General features: G+C 38.9%; 2 protein-coding genes across 2 annotated transcripts in view; one reads left to right on the forward strand and one right to left on the reverse strand.

Annotated features, from left to right (window-relative positions):
* Positions 1 to 16,749, reverse strand: part of gtpbp2a (GTP binding protein 2a) — a 432,981-nt gene that overhangs the window by 285,541 nt on the left and 130,691 nt on the right. The window lies entirely within an intron of this gene.
* The window catches only part of LOC132975398 (protocadherin-15-like), a 204,971-nt gene that overhangs the window by 119,785 nt on the left and 68,437 nt on the right, over positions 1 to 16,749 (forward strand). The window contains exons 19-20 of the mRNA XM_061039911.1: positions 6,449 to 6,577; positions 14,168 to 14,473. Coding sequence (XP_060895894.1) covers positions 6,449 to 6,577; positions 14,168 to 14,473 — 435 coding nt within the window. The remainder of the gene's footprint in view (positions 1 to 6,448; positions 6,578 to 14,167; positions 14,474 to 16,749) is intronic.

The following is a 16,749-nucleotide window of genomic DNA, read 5'->3' on the forward strand; positions in this document are numbered from 1 at the left end:
TGGCTTTGGATAAAAGCGTCTGCTAAATGAATTATTGTAGAATACTTTCACAGTACAGATGTGTTCTTAATGATTGATATTGAAATCTGTCGGTCTTTTTGCCTTTTATTCAAACTTCAGTGATGATTCTCACTCACAAAATCTCGGGCTTTATGCAATTTCCCTCAATGGGGGTTTGCTACCCTGCAATAATGTTAATGTTTCACAAATAAATGGAAAAGTGTTGGTTACAACTTGCGAGAGCTGGCAAAATATTTTGCTCACCAAGTTTTATACTTACAGAAGTACAAAGGAGACCTGCTGCTTACAATTCGTTTCCAATCACAAAGTGGGTTTCGTTGGTTTGTATTTTACTTTTGGCTTTTTTGAGCTGCTGCAGCAGTCAAGTTTTACAGTAATTGAACAGCTACTTCTTGATTCAGAATAGAATAGATCTTTATTGTCATGGTATAAAAACAACTAAAAACAGGATTGCAGCTCTTGTCAGTGGCAGCACAGACACACATGAATAACAATAATGTAAAGACAAACATTAAGAGCACATCATAAAAACAATACTTAAAAGCACTGAAGTCTGAAAAAAAAGAACTCTAAAAAATGGCAGATACGATTGTAGCATTGTATCCAACAATATATACTGTAGGTAATATGCTGAGATATGACAGACAAAGGGGTAACGTGGATTGGTTATAGCTGCGAAATAATTGACAGGAAAGGGTTGTTCAATGTTGTGTTGTTATTAATTTCACATATGCACTCCGGATAATATCTAGATATTTACAGGAGGACTTCTCCGGAGATTCTCCCGAACTAGCCGTTCACATATGCTCCTCACAGCGGGGGACTTTCCCTGTCAGAGGGGAGGGGGCACAGGGGATTTCCCGACGTAAGACGTGACGTAAATAAACAACGCGGAAGTAGCGGCCGAAACAACAGAGTCCGCTACACAACGCTATAATGAGAATATTTGCCTTTATATCAATGCTATGTTTTAGTCCAATGGAATGACAACATCCACAAAAGAGTGGAGAACAACATACTGACGAACAGAAAACATAATGCAGACGTTTAATTACATGCACGGAGACCGTAGTGGTCGCGTGCAGACACTTTCAGCAGTCACTGTATATAAACGTCACTCGGGTCCCATTGACTCGAGTTGAAATCTCCGGAGTATATGCGGCCGAGTTCAGACATCAGCTCACTCGGATATTCTGCGGATAAAATACTAGGGGTCTGGCTGGAGAAACTCCGGGTAAAGTCCGCACGAAAAATGCGGCCAAATCTCCAGAGTTTTTCAGGAGATTTCCGTATGTGTGAAAAGGGTTTAAAATGGTCGATAACATCGCAGCAGACGCTGATACATGCAGGATTTATCTTCCTGGCTCATGAAATCTGAACCCTGTATTTTCTGTCATGCAAATGATTGCATCACTTAATTATATTCTGTGTTAATGCCAACCTCTTTGAAACTCCATATCTCCAGTTTGTAAGGCGGGCGTTCTGTTTTTAAGAAGTAGTGTCCAAGCTTAAGCTGTGAAACCCTGGATGACATCATTCTGACATCATCAGTGGTTCTGTTTTTTTTTCATATCTTCCTAATTAGCATAAATAGTAAAATTACATTTAATTGCAATAGGTGAAGTTTTCCTTTAAAAAAATCCACCACCCACTTGTCATCGTGGGTTGCATGTGTTTGCGTCCCAGAGCTGTCTGTGTCAGTTAGCCCGGAGAAACGGAGGACTCTATAAGTGGAAGTGAATGCTGGCTGCTCCATCTCCCACCGAGAGCTGATAATCATATAAACCGTCTTAATTAAATTAGACTTCACCTCAGTTGGCTCAGTTTTTGCAGCTGCCTCTGTTCCAGCCAGAAATGTGCTTTTCCTTTTTAAGATACTGCGTATGATGGGTAATGAACATTAGCTGATGAGCTGTCACAGAGGTGATGTTGATTGGCCCCTTCTCACCTGCACACACATAAACACTCACTCCACTGCTGTATTTTTATTTTTTTGGTCTGTTGGCAGGCTTCAGGTGTTGGGCAGGTGGAGATATTTAACCCTTTGTAAATAAACTTCCCACAAGTGACTGGAAATATAGACAAATAGTTTGAATCCATATCAGATATAAAGCATTAACAAACCTTTGGGGTATACAGACTATTTAAATGCACTTCAAGAAAGGACATAAAACACTAGCAAAGCCTACTCCATATGCTTCTTCATTGAAATTTATTTTGGAACATTATGTTTTGTGTGTTAATTCACAATGTCTGGTGAAAATAGAAGTCCTTTTTTCATACACAATTTTCATACATTATCAATTTACATGGATTATTGATCTGAAAAACCTTTCAGCCTCGTCTGTATAGATTTTTTCAATATAAAGTGTTAAATTAAAGGTCACATATTATCCTCCTTTTCAGCAAGATTAGATACATCTGAGAGGTCCACCAAAACATGTCTTTACATTTTCTCGCTCAAAATCCACTCTGATCCTGTATTTTATCATGCCAATAAACCCCTTTATTTCAGCTCTGCTCAGAACAGGCTGTTTCTGTGTCTGTAACTTTAAATGTTAGTGAGCTGTTTCTGACCACGCCCCTCTCTGAAGGGGATGTTGCTTGGGCTTTCCTGCACCATGCACAATTGTTTACGCCGGAAAGGCAGACTCAGAGGGCAGAACAAACACCTAGCTGTGGGAGTGTCACCCATCTGGGGGAGGGGTTACTGCCCTTTGTGATGTCATCAAGGGATTTTTCATAATTTGGGGGGTTTGTATACATAGGTGCTATAGGTGCACATATTAGTGTTAGAAATCCATTGTAAAGTGCATTTTGGATAATATGTGACCTTTAGTAGTGAGTGCTCTTGAACTGTCTCAGTGCAAAATAAATGTATTCATTTAAGTAGCTGGAGCTGAAAAGTCGGACAGTGACAGGATCGGAGAGCCGATAAGTAAAGGGAGAGCAACATCAGGGGCGTCACATATCAGAATGAGGCAACCACAAGCTGCTGCTTTTTGTCCTAACACCGATAGACTGTTGTACAAAATGACACCCTTTACCCGTATGACGTGTGTGTCAGCTTAATGTCCTACCCAGAGAGTGAATTACCAGCCAATTGTCACAGCTAGGAAGAAATGCTGTCACAACAGGAAGTAAGTCAAATGAGCAAAAGGGTTAAAGGGCTGCGGGAGAGCGGAAGTGAAGGTGAAGAACTCAATCAGCCTGGCGACTTGCTGCGAGGAGACAGGAAGAGGATCAAAATATCCACAGGGGGAGGGTAGAGAAAGAAGACAGCGTCGGCGTAAAGGGACACTGTGATTTGGATTTGTAATTAGCAGAAAACTTTGGTAACCATGGGAACCTCACACTAGGAGCAAAGCAAGGCATCCTACCCCCTGATGCTACGTCTATTTGAGTCAAATCTGCAGATACACACAAACTTTTCCCATAATATTTGTTGAATTACAACTCAGACGCCTACCAGTGCATGAAACAAATTGAGCTAATCCGTGTGACCAATTCCAAATTTGTATTCTCGACAGTTGAAGCTGTATTCATAACCACTGAGCAGACTGAGATCTTGAAAAAGTCAGTCAAGGATGCAGGATAAAGCTGTTCTTCTTGTCCTTTGCAGAGGGACTACACGACTCTTAACAGCCTGATTATATCAGTCTTTGCAACATAGCTTCTGGTCAGAGTTGTAACTTGAAAGGCAAAGCACCAGCAGACACCTCTGAATCCTTCAGACGGCGAGGACAGAAGACAAGGCATCAGAGAGCTCAATGCTAAATAAATAATAGCAGCTCATTAATCATACTTGTGGCCGTCGGAGGTAGGATTTTTGGCTTTGATAAGTACTCCCACACAAGGATGGAGATGCTAATTTGCTCCAGGTCTTCTGTGAAAAGAAAACTAAGTAGATCCTATCACCACAGTAAGCTGCGTCTCCTCGGATGCTGGTTTGAGGAGTGAAAGCGTGATGGTTTAATGGAGTGTAAAGATTTTGGCATCGTCCTCCATGTCAATTGGTTCATGAAAGGCGTGATTATGTACCTCTCCAAAGCTGGAATAAAGAGAACAACAATGATGAAGGAATTCCCATCAGACAGGGAGATGAAGGTGACACTAACTAGGTCATTTCCTTCGTGACAAGCTGCTGAATGTCTCATCTGCCACAGATACTTCAAACACATGTCTTCAGGGGTTTCATTTTTCCTTCACAAGCCATCCCGCCTTCCCCCAAAGGAGAGTATTCACACCTCTTTTTTTTGCATACAACTACGTCCCAGTGAGCACTGAGAGATCATAGAGTTTGCATGTTCAGCTGTTTTCTTTACGTTGATTTATAGGAATGCTATAGGTGTGCCAGTGGTGTCATTGTTTCAAGGTAAAGGGAAGTACAATGCTCTACATAGGTCCTACAAATGAATGAGCACAGCATATGATGCATGCTGGAATTTACTTCTGCTTAAAACACTTGACATCATACAAAGAGAAAACAATGATCATTTCAACTACTTAAAGATTGGGGAAATGTTGTCTCCATCTGAAACAAACCCTGATAAATCTACAAAAAATCACTAATTTGAATTACTGAAAGAAGAGGAAAATGTTTAAAATATCTTAATTACAGTTGGATAGAGAGAATGTATCTACATCTTTGTGTTCCTTTTCACTGTACTTATGGGCTAAAGGATCTGCATTTGTCAACAGAGCTGTCCAGTCGGCATTTTAGCTCTTCTTATCGCATCAAAAAAACTTTTCAGATAAAAGAAACACTAAATCAGCATCATAAGAACTAGCTATGATGTCAGTTACCATGTTTGAAGCTTAATCTGGCATGGTTTGCCACATGTCTCTTTTGTTAACATGGAGGAGGCGGAGCTTATGACCTCAACTGCAGTCAGTCAATCTTTTGGCTTCACTTTTAGGGAGTCGTCTAGTTGTCCATCTTTTAATACAGTTTAAGTTGCAATGTGATGACGAGAAGGCTAACACATTTTACATCACCTGCAGATCATTGAACTGATAGATTGTTGGCAGACAGAAAGTTTCAAAAATCAGAATGACTTCATCCTTCTTAAACCACATTGTTTACCCAGAGTCTGGAGTTTCACAATACTTTCTTCTGTTAAATTGGATTTTGAATGTAGTTTGTGTTTTTGCCTTTGGGCTTCAAGAGGAAGAACTGTCATAATAGTTAAACGCTGTAGAGCATCAGAGAAAATATCCATATACCAGTGCCAGCTCATATAACTGACTACCAATATTTCTGACAGCGTTTTAGATTTTGATAAGAAATCAATACACCTAAAAGTTTGATTTGAAATTTTTACCAACCTATTTTTTCCCTCATTGTGAGAACTCAGAACACCAACAGGAGTTTGACAAAAAAACTTGACATTTAAAAACACTTTTTATTGGGTAACTGACCATATTTTGTAACTTCCATCTGCATCCAACAGATGGGCCCATGGGCCAATCCATTAGGCATTAGAATCGCAGGAATTCTCCTAGCCAATCATGGGAAGATCAGGCTAAGTCACCGGGAAGTGAGTTCACAGCACCAGACAAATCAGAAGTGGCCCAGAGCGTCTCAAACTTCTTCATTTTCCAGAACTTTTGAAGTGCCAGTTTCAGGCAAATGGCTTTCACATCTCAACTAACCATGGTTAATTGATGACACTCAGACATTATACAGTTGAATAGTAAAAAAATCAAGATAGATGGCGTTTATGTATGGTTTTTCCAGAATTGTATTTTTTTTTTGTAATGAATGATTTTTAAATATAATTTCACAGGCTTTGCTGCTGCACATTAAAACAAAGGTCATAGTTGATGGAATAAATCATATTTAAACACATCTGCACTTCAGTTTCCTTTCCCAAAACTGAAAGTTACCGATTCTGTCTTTAAATGCCAGTTATTCGAAACAGCAATAACAGTTTAGCATTTAAACTTCATTATTATGTCTGCTCGTACTGCACTACAGTCGTCTTTTTTTAAATTGGTAAAACAAAAAACAAAAAAAGAATACCGCAGATGTTGTTATGCATATTGAAAGCTAGATTTTCCTCTCATTAAAATGCACTGTATCTTCACAGCACCCTCGTTATCTTCTTTTTCTTGAAAAATCTATGATCTTAGTTTTCATACGCTCAAAGGAACTTCTTTTTGTCTTTTGTTGTTTTTCAAAAGCTCATTCAGAGAAGTTGAACCTGTTTCATCCTGATTCTTTTTTTATTTAAATTACCACTTGAGCTTCAGAGAGTCTCATTTTCCAAACTCTTCACATGAATAATAATTAATCCACTTAACTTTTTTACCAAATTGTCTTAACCAAATGTGAAAACCTTTGTTTCTCTGCTGTGTTTATGACGAATAATTCTCAGTTTAAAGTAGCACCCAATGAAAAACGTCTTTATTGTTTTTTCCTCAGACTTCAACGACTACTGTGAACATAGTTGTCACTGATGTCAACGATAATGACCCTGATTTTGACCTCACCATGTCGACAAATTTTACTGCCCGAGAAGAAGAGGCCGATCTGTTTGTGGGACAAGTCATGGTAAGTGTGATATTTCCTTAGATAAGTGGGTTTGTTGCACCAATTATCCCTCTTTAAATACATCCACAGTAGAACACATTTTTACTTTCCAGTGTTGTATATTCACATACTTTTCCTCCTCATTTGTTCTAAGCTCTGAGCAACTCATTCCTCATTGTTTGTGTTGATAGAAAAAAAACAAAAAAAAACAACTTCTAATTCTAACATGATCGGGGTTGAACAGATTTGTAACCCAGAGCCGCGTCCTCATTGCCTGGCTTGGTTCTGCACCACCGAGCAGCCAGATTTGTCTCATTACTGTTGCAGATGAATCGCCCTGATGTTTGTCAGTCGATTAATCTCAGAATAATGGCAGGAAAACTTCCTCTCTGAGTATATGCACCTACTGTACATGCTTACTAACTAAACAGAAGAGGTGATGAAATCAAGGGCTTTTGTTATTTTTAATTCCCTCTACTTTCCCTGAGGCATACCTTCCTGATCATGATCAAATGAAGTTTCAAAGCATTGAAGCAGCAGGGCTCCACAGGGAGGAGGTACAAAGTCAAACTGTATCTTTGTATTGTCAAAAGGTAATACGATTAAAGTTTTCATGTTGTCTCAGGAACTGATCTTTGATTAAGTTTCACAATATCACAATATGAAATTGAATAACTAGGGTCCAAAGCCAGATCATGAGGGAATAAGATTGATAGTAGGTTACCCAATCTAATGAGCATCTGAAGGAGATGTATAGGTGTTGCACAGTTGAGTTGTTTGACACATTACTGTTAAAGGAAGGTTCATTAATTTTCATGATTTTGAAAGTAGCATTCCTTCAGTGCTCCATCAAAAGCCACGCCACTCACTTACATGCGCAAGCTCTGCTTTAGAAGCGGACCTCAGCTCATCGCTTGCAGTCGAAACTACGTCGTCTCATGTCTCATTCAGTGTTAAGTAAACTCACAGGATAAACTCCTTCATCGGTGATGCTCTTTGAGTGTGTGTTAGCGCACGCGAGGGGTAGGGAGACAGGGGGGCATGCATGATTGGTTCATCAAACTGGTACTTCATGGCAGACATTGGTCAAAGTTTTTACAGGCTTACAACTGCTACAGATGACGAATTTCCTTTGTACCTTTTCAGATCACATGAATTATTAATATCTGTCAGGATCTAAAGACAAATTCAACCACAATCTTAAAAGGTGTATATGGAAAAAATTACTTACACTGCCTTTAACATATAAGATGCAGCTTAGCTACATGCACTTTTGTCTCAGTAGGTCTTGTATCTACAAAAATATGTTCATATGTTAGTCACAGATCTTAACAAAAATCTAACAAAACGTTTCAGTAATTAGATTTAAATATAAATGAGATCACCACAGGAAAGAAACATCAAGTACATATTGATTTTTTTCCAGTGATGTTTATTTTCTGTATCGTATCATTGTTATTGCAGATGCAGAAAAATAAAAAAAAATAGAAACATTTTCCCTGGGTTAAAATGCATTCTCCTATCACTACCATCTGTCCCCTCCCAGGATATACACTTAGGATATTAGGAATCCCATTTCACTTCGAGGCCGGTTATACAATAAGATTCTAGAAAATGTTGCGAGTTTATGACCTGTGAAATAAGACAAAAGGACATGAGAGAGAAGCTCAGTGTTTGTATGAGGTACCTTCAGTCTCACTTTCATGTATTTCCTCACAAATGCAGCCAGCAGCTACATAGAGTCTGGCTTAGCCATCCCCGCCATCTCTCATTCTGTCCTGCCTTGGAAGGCAGCTTCAGCTGGCATCTTGCCAACCTGAGCTGAGGCTGAAAATCTCCGACTAAAAGAAGGGAAGGTACTCTGCTCAACACAATCCTGCTCTCCATGCACATGCATCCAGAAAGGCTACAGCTTAACTGTGCTAGCTGATGAAAAAAGGATGTAACACTTTTCCCCAAGATTACACAATGTTTGATAAAAAAGCAAAATCTCTCAAACCCAAGTTGGAAAAAACAGAAGTTCCTCTATTAGATGAGATTATGTACAAGACATGACCACACATTTTTGTCAAAGATCTTTTGTTTATGTTGACTAACATTATTTCAGTGACATATATAGGCAAAAAATCTTTCCCCACGGCAAGATTCCACACTAAATATACGCAGATGACACCTGCGTTTACCTGGCTTTTCAAATGTTTTAGCAGTTCATCTCTCTTAACATCATTTTATCAACTTAAACAAATAACAAAAATTATGGGTTCTACCTCCACACCCATGCATTCATCTCATACTAGTTATCTTGACTTTCCAAAAAACCAAAAGCATTATTTAACAGCAGCCTAGTTGTAGAATAGGTTTGATAGTGCTTTATTATTTTCTAAATCACTAATTGGCTTTTTATTGAACACATTTAAAAACCCTGATATTTTCAATTTTTTTCTCAGGTCCTTTGCAAATCTTAATTAATAGAACAATAAAAATAGGTCTAAAAGATGATGTGATGATCTTGATTTGTTAGGTTTGGTGTGGGTTTTTTTAAGAACTATGAGCTGCCTCAGAAGAAAAGATACAAAAGATTTTTCCATAGTTTGTTAAACTCAGAAATACTTTTGCTAAAACATGAAAACTTGAAATATCATCTTAAAGTTCTGCATGCTTATGGTGAGAGAATAAACAAGCATGTCAAATCAACCACTACATCATTAATTTACATCCTGTGATTCCTTAATCAACTTGTTCATTTTATATAATTTACTTATTTGACTATCTCCATTGCTTAACCCTTTTATGGTGGGAAGATGTTTCCTCATCTGTCATACAAGGTATTGCAGATACTTGCATTTGATCATGAGGTCATAGCACAGAACTGTATGATTCCATAAACTTTAGGGTGAGGGGATCAAATTAGCAAAGAAACGGGCTGTAACATCATCTACTTTGTATCTATTTTAGTATGGTGCAATAGCAAAGTCTACTTTATCCCTGGGCTCTTAGTTGAATCAATTACTCTTTCTCAGCAATACAAAATGTGTCATTCGAAGTAAATGTGCCAATCATTTTATATAATGTCAATGAAATGCATCTTTGTCACATTTTCACATGTCCTTAAGTCTCACTTTGCCTTTGTGGGATCGCACAGTGTACACATGCAGTGAAGAGGAATCAAATCTAAAAAAGCAGAGGAGGAAAAATGTCAGGATTTATTTTGAAGGTCTATTACATCAGAAATAGAAGACTAAATGCTCATACTGATAATCATTTAAAAACAAAATTAGTGCATGTAGAAAAGAGATGCATGCTGCTCAGTTCAGACACTGAGGGACAAACATGACTCTGTCAACTTTTTAATTCCTCATACCCATAGCGAAAGAGAAATTGGAAAAGCAAAAGTTTGTGCAGCCAGAGCATTGTCACAATTTCTTAATGTTTCATCATCTGTAATGATAGACTTACAAGTGTTCTGTATACTTGCTCTATCTCTGCCCGTCTGAATGTGTCTGATGATGTGAAATATTGTTGTAATGCTGTTCCTGACAAAACAGTGGTATAACTCGTTGTCACGCTAAAAAGAAAAGAAGAAGTCAAGATGCAAGATTGAAGAAAGGATGAGATGCAGACTGCTTGAATGCATCTCTTTTAGCGTCTACTCAGTTCACATATAAAATGCTATGTACTATAGTAAAATCTGGCTTTTCTTTCTGTTATTCCTTGAATATACCTGCAAAGAGGGATTAATAAGCAGCCAACCAAAAAGCTTCTGGCAATTGCCAGAGGTACAGATGACTGCAGTGTCAATGGATAATGCTATTAAGTAGCTTAATGCTAACAGCTCAGATTATGGTTACAATAATTGGACTTGGTGCCCACCTGTTCTTACTTTACTCATGCTCACATTGGCAGGAGATGGCAAACCGGTTTATCTCAGTTGACAGCATTACAGGTTGTTCTAACAGAGTAATTTGTTCTAATCCTGCAACATACAAGCTCTAACTGTTTGCTCACAGCAGGGAGCCATACTCTTGAGTGTTCAGACAACCGGAGGACAAATCGATTAGCATTTGCATCAGACACATCATGGAAGCATCATGTAGAATTGTTGCTAATTGGCGGAGGCTGTCAAACACGTGCTATTTGTTGTTTGCAAAGCAGATGTCTTGATAAAGAGAGTTTGATGGGTTTATCTTCCAACTAACGGAAGGCAAGTGCAGGTAATGTACTGTGTGTGAAGTTATTTCACATTTTAGCTTGGTTTTAATAAGATGGCATGTGTTTGAAACTAAATTCCAGTTAAAGTATAAGTGGGCAGTTTGTCTTAAATATTTTGGTTTGAGCACAAATCATCCAGAGCAAGATAAACAGGCTCTTTATGTAAAAAAGAAGAAAAAAAACATTGGACCCATGCAGGCCTGCAGCATACAAAAGAGAAACATTTTTCAGGTACCATATTTTAAAGGATTGCGTGGGACTGCAGCTACCTGCTCAAGCTTGTTTTTGTGCTCCTACCACACCGCACCTGTAAGATGTTCTGCTGCTCACAAGTGCTGCAAAGATTCTGCCCACCAGCTTAAAATTCAAAGCATGTGCCAGCTACCTGTTTGAAATAAATGCTGTTACAGGAAGTAAGGAAGTGATGAGCTAGTGATAGCCAGAAAAATGTCCTGAAGACACAATAACGTATACTACTATATAAACTATTATTAGTACTATATTCTTTGGTGGATGGATACAGAAGTACCCAAGTTTGTTTGACATTTGTGGTTGTAAATGCTGTATTACCCCTGTGACAATGGAAGGAGCGAGGAGAATGTTTATCATGTAATCTTTGCAGACACGTTGTGATCCATATGCACATATTGACATGATGTGCTTTAGCCTGTTTTGCAAAGGCTTAATGCTGAGGTCCCAATTTTTAGCCTCAGCTTTGAATATTTGTCAGACTCTCCATGTAAAACAAATTGGGGGCAGCTTTTAGCAGCCATTTGTGTATGTGTACCCCCCTCCCTCTTCCACTGTTCCTCATCTGGCTTTTGTTTCCTCTCTCTTTGTGCTGCTTTTTTTGCCTCACTTGCACTGGGGTTGAGAAACTATTGCCAAGCAGACAGATGAAATGTGGCTTCATATCGTTCTCGTGTCTTTTTCCTTCCCTCTCCCTTTCTCTCTGTTTCTCTCCAGTAATTACATAAGCAGACATAATACCACACGGGAGAGAGTCTGAACACACGCACAGAAATGTCTATTCACAGGCATAAAATAATCGGTCATATCCACAGGGGAATTAAAATTTGTAAGCAAGTAACTTAATTTAGCCATCGGTTCAACACGACTGCTTTTCCTAATTTTTCTGAATATGTGTCTTCAACCCTTTCTATTTTAAGAAGGTAAAGTATATTAGGAAACGGTGATTGTGCATTCATTGATTTCCTTTGAAGGACTGAAGTGTTCGCATGGTGTAAGGCCTTCTGGCCCTTTGAAATCACAAAGGATTGCTAATGAGTCTGAAACAGAGACCCGCATCAAAGACTAGGAAATTAGACTTTAAACGTCTGACAGATGTTTCATCCTGGTCTGTAGTTTATCTAGCTTTACCTGAAGCCTCTGTAAATATGTAAGTTATTAGAATAAAGCCAGGCTTTCGATCACAAGATGGATCACATCAAACTAACAACACAAGCTGTTTGCCTACAGGGAAATACATCTGCCAATGAGTTCTTAAATTCATTGTTGTTGTGTTTTGTATTGTTTTTTATTTGTCTCTCAGTGCTAAAATTGTTAAAACATAGGCCTAGGCTATCCTCTGTTTTGTCTTAGCAGCAGGTTTTGACTGACTTAAATCTTTTTACTTCAGAAAGTTCTTTACATTTAATTTTTTGTCAGCGGTCCACTGTTGAAAGACAGAATGTGCGACATTTGACACATAAATATAGCACAAATCGAGTGCTGAATTGAATGACATTCAATAAGGAGCTACAAGCTAACTAAAGTGTGCCAACCTTAGCCAGCTAACACAACAATGCAGGCTACAGGCAATAGCAAGAGCCCAAGCACAATTCTTTCTTCAGATTGTGCTAAACTCCTTTGTGTGAACTGGAGTTGAGGGGGGTCAGAGGTGTGTTGCAGGAGGAGAGCGGATGCTTTAGTATGGTGGAGGTGTTGCCAAACATCAGTTTGTTAAAATCCATCCATCCATCCAAGCTTGTTTTTTCACTCTGTCTCTCTTTTCAGTTTGTGTTGACACAGCTACTAGAACAAGTTCAGATATGCCGATACAACAAATGATAGTCATTATTTTTCACTAACTTGATTTTTGAAAAGGACATCAGAAAAACAGACATCAGACTAGTCCAAAAATAGGACTTGTTTGTCTGTGGGTATGAAAATATGCTCGTCTCTCTCGCTCTCTGTCTAGACACAACAGACAAAAATGTAGAAAGAGTGGATTAAAAAACAGCAACAATCACAACCATTGTGATAGCCTACTTAGTCAAAAGAAAAGAGAGGGTAGATTTTGTTTTTTATACGTGTTTGTTGAAAACTTATAATAATAGTTAGTTCAATTATAATAATTGAAACTCCAGGAGAAGAGTAGGGGTGAGTTGCAGGGAAAGCAAAAAGGCTAGCAAAGATGAAATGCTAACCTGCCAGCTAGTTTGTTGGTTTAGCACTCTGACTGTAATTTGCAGCACTTGGTGTCATGGGGGGGGGGGGGGGGGGGGGGGGATTGTGTTTACCAAGTGTGTAATCGGAAGCAAAATTAGATAACGAACCATGAAAAATACCTTTAAAATAACGTGTTATTCATTGTTGAGTCAGATAATGTGTGACATACAGGACAATAGATTGAATGGGCAGATTTTCTACTTAGGATGTGTGGAGAAAACTTGGAGAAATTTAAACTCCAGGAGAACAGCAGGGTGAGTGGCAGGAATATCAAATATGCTAGCAAGCATAGTACGCAAGCTTGCTTGGAGATCCAGCACTCTGACTGTATCCGAAAGCATTTGCTGTCATGGCAGAGGTACACAAAAACAGTTACACCGCAAGGATGAGTCATCAACTTTTAAAATATTTTCCAAAAAATGAAAAATACAACTGCAACTCAAATATCATGAACGCCTATGTACACCCACACAGGTGTTAGTGATGAGACCATGATTAGACCTGTACTCAGGAATATGTGGGTGTTGTCAAGTTTGTTTGATTGACAGCTCCGCTTTCTTGTTAATTTTGCAATAAACCCGTTTTGGAGGGAGGACTTGATGACCTGTTTTCATACTTGTTGATGCTTAGAATGTATTAGGCCTACATCACCATAGCTCCTGTCAAAAGTCGAATCCGGCCTACAGCTCCTTCCAGACATGTCATTCCCCACTCTCTCTCTCTCTCTCTCTCTCTGATTTTTGACTCTATCCACTTTCCTATCCCTAAAATAAAGGCATAAAAGAGCCCAAAGATGAATGGATAAGCCATCCATTTGGTTTAATGGGAACTTAAATAAGCACAGGCAAGCTGCCCAAATGTTCATTCAGAATGAATTGAAAACAGTCTTTCCTAGAAAAAGATGATGCGTTTTGTAAACAGATAATGATGTCCTTGTTTTTCTCTCCCCAGGCCACAGATCCAGATGCAGGAGCTAATGGACAGGTGCGCTACCGGATTGTGAATCATCCTGACCTGTTTACAATCAGTGCTAATGGCAGTATCTACACAAGAGTGCCACTCGACCGTGAGCTCAGGAGCCAGTATGATCTAGTAGTGGAGGCTTCAGATGGAGCTGTGGATCCCAGACGGACCACTTTGTCGGTATCCATCCAGGTCATGGATATTGATGACAACAGTCCGGTCTTCTCCCAGCAAACATATGTTGTGAATGTACCCGAGAACAGCCCTGTGGGAACACCGGTCCTGAAGCTGAGCGTAAGTATAGTGCTTATGTGGATATTTTATTCCTCTCTATATATATTGTCTCCTGTCTCCTTTTATATAATGCATTAGGGTTAGCTCTGTTGTTGCAGTTAAAAGCTTTTTAACACATTCAACTTAAAGTGCAGGCAATTTTGTGCTTAAAATGTCAAGAGCTTCCAGGGGGAAACATTTACTCAGACAGAAACATACACAGCCTCATATACATGGCAGAGAGAAGGGTTTTTTTTCTCCCCTGTCGTGACAGCTCTTTTGCCATTTTTATACTCAAATAGGAAAACACCCAATGCAGCATTATCCAGGTCAAAACAGGCAGCTGTATTCACAAAGCTTCCTAGAACAAAGAGTTGCTCCTAGTCACAAAATTCTAAGAAAATTCTAAGAACCATGTCATTTTCTATGAATTTCCCCTTAACGTTAACATCAGTTCTTGGTAAAGAGTTCTCCTAAGGTGAAAAACAGTTGCAGAGTATCGTGAGGAGAACTTTCAAGAGGCTTAAGAGTTTCCCAAGCAGAGGAGAAGAACGACAGAAATATTGGGATAAATGTTCTCCAATCACTGAATGACAGTGAGTACATGTTTATGGCAAATCTCATAAGAGATGTGCTCACATAGGGCGCTGATGGCCCGGTGGTGAGGTCGCGCCCCATGTGCTTGGGCTATAGTCCTCCCAAGTTTGCGGCCCTGGTTCAGTTCCGACCTCAGGCTCCTCTTCGGCACATGGTTCCCAGATATCCTGCTTTATCCATTGTCCTATCCAAATAAGTTAAAAAGCCCAAAAACAAGCCTAAAAAAAGTTGATTGAAGTGGGAATGTATTTTTTAAACATTTCGTAAGCTATATACTTTTACAGTTTGCCGTACACATTTTTTAACAGAGATTACATAAAAAACTGTTCATCATTACACAATGACTACATGCTATAATAAGCCAATCATGTTCTCTTTCCTTTACAATGCCAATTTTCGGTAGCATTTTATCATCATTATCTAGTTGCTTATTAGCATGCTCATTAGTAGCATACTGGCTGCTTATTAGTCACGATTAAGGGCTTATTAGTACCTTACTCTGTATGAAGAAAATCTATAGCTAATAGGCCATTAACTAAGCGTTTCCACATAATACCCTCTTAATTACTGCTTATTGTGGTTAGGAAGTTTTTGAACATGAATTATGATCGTAATATGCTTTGCATAGTTTGGCCCTTTTTGGATGGACCAGTCAAAGCTTTTGAAACAATGTGTCATACCTACTTAGGGGATCAACCACATCTCTTTACTAAGATTACATGTTTGTCCCTTCCTTGCTCAGATTTGCTCTGAGAGTGTTCCTGAATCACTCCTTGCTAGAGTTTTTCAAGCAAAGTTAGGGGCTCTCTGAGAGTATTCGCAGAATGTTTGTGGAATACGGGCGCAGGCTTTCTACGAAGAATTGCTTCATCTGTCCTGACAAACATTAATATAATGCGGCACAAGTTCAGAGAATACTTTTCAATCTCTCTCGGTGGAAGTGATTGCACTGAAGTGAAGAATAGGGGGAAACCTTTGGCATGCAGAGCAAACACGGATCAGAGAGCGAGTAATTGCTGGCATATTGTGAGTGACATTTCTCACAGACGGATAAAGGCAGAGGGAAAGCTCAGAAGCAGTGGGTGAGGGTTGAGGGTTAGTGGTGTGAGTGACGGTGGCAATGTGACTGAATTTATCTCCTAGACAATGTCACCTCAAGACTAAATGCACACGGGTGGCTTGCAAGATATCCAAAGAGCAATAGAGAGATTGTGAGATAGCCTCCTAGGTAAGGAAGTGGCTAAAGTAGGTAGCTTAAAAACGTATGCTTCTACCTTAAGGTATCTCAAATTTTTGTTTTTACTACTACACTAAGTGTGTAGCAATGTACAGCACAATGGAGAATTCAACAAATCCAAAACAGACGATTGATGGTGAAAATAATTCCTCCATGTGGTGAAGTGGTTTGAGACAAGATATTCCATCAAATCAGTAGCCATTGCAAATCGTATCAACTCTGAGAGATCTGATTTTCTGCAATAAGGGGCCGGCTAAAGCTCTCCTCAGAGGTTTAATTTAATCAGAATCTATTAATGATTGATGTAAAGGAACCCTGCAGCATAGAAATGCAGAATTAAAATAGAAAAATTAATATTAATATTAATTTAATATATATAATATATATTGTGTATGTATAAATAATGAAAATATGTGATTCTTCTTCTCTCGCGTTCCTTCCCTCACTTTTTCTCCCCTGTATG

This window comes from Labrus mixtus, chromosome 6, assembly GCF_963584025.1.
Source record: "Labrus mixtus chromosome 6, fLabMix1.1, whole genome shotgun sequence".
Taxonomy (NCBI): Eukaryota; Metazoa; Chordata; class Actinopteri; order Labriformes; family Labridae; genus Labrus; species Labrus mixtus.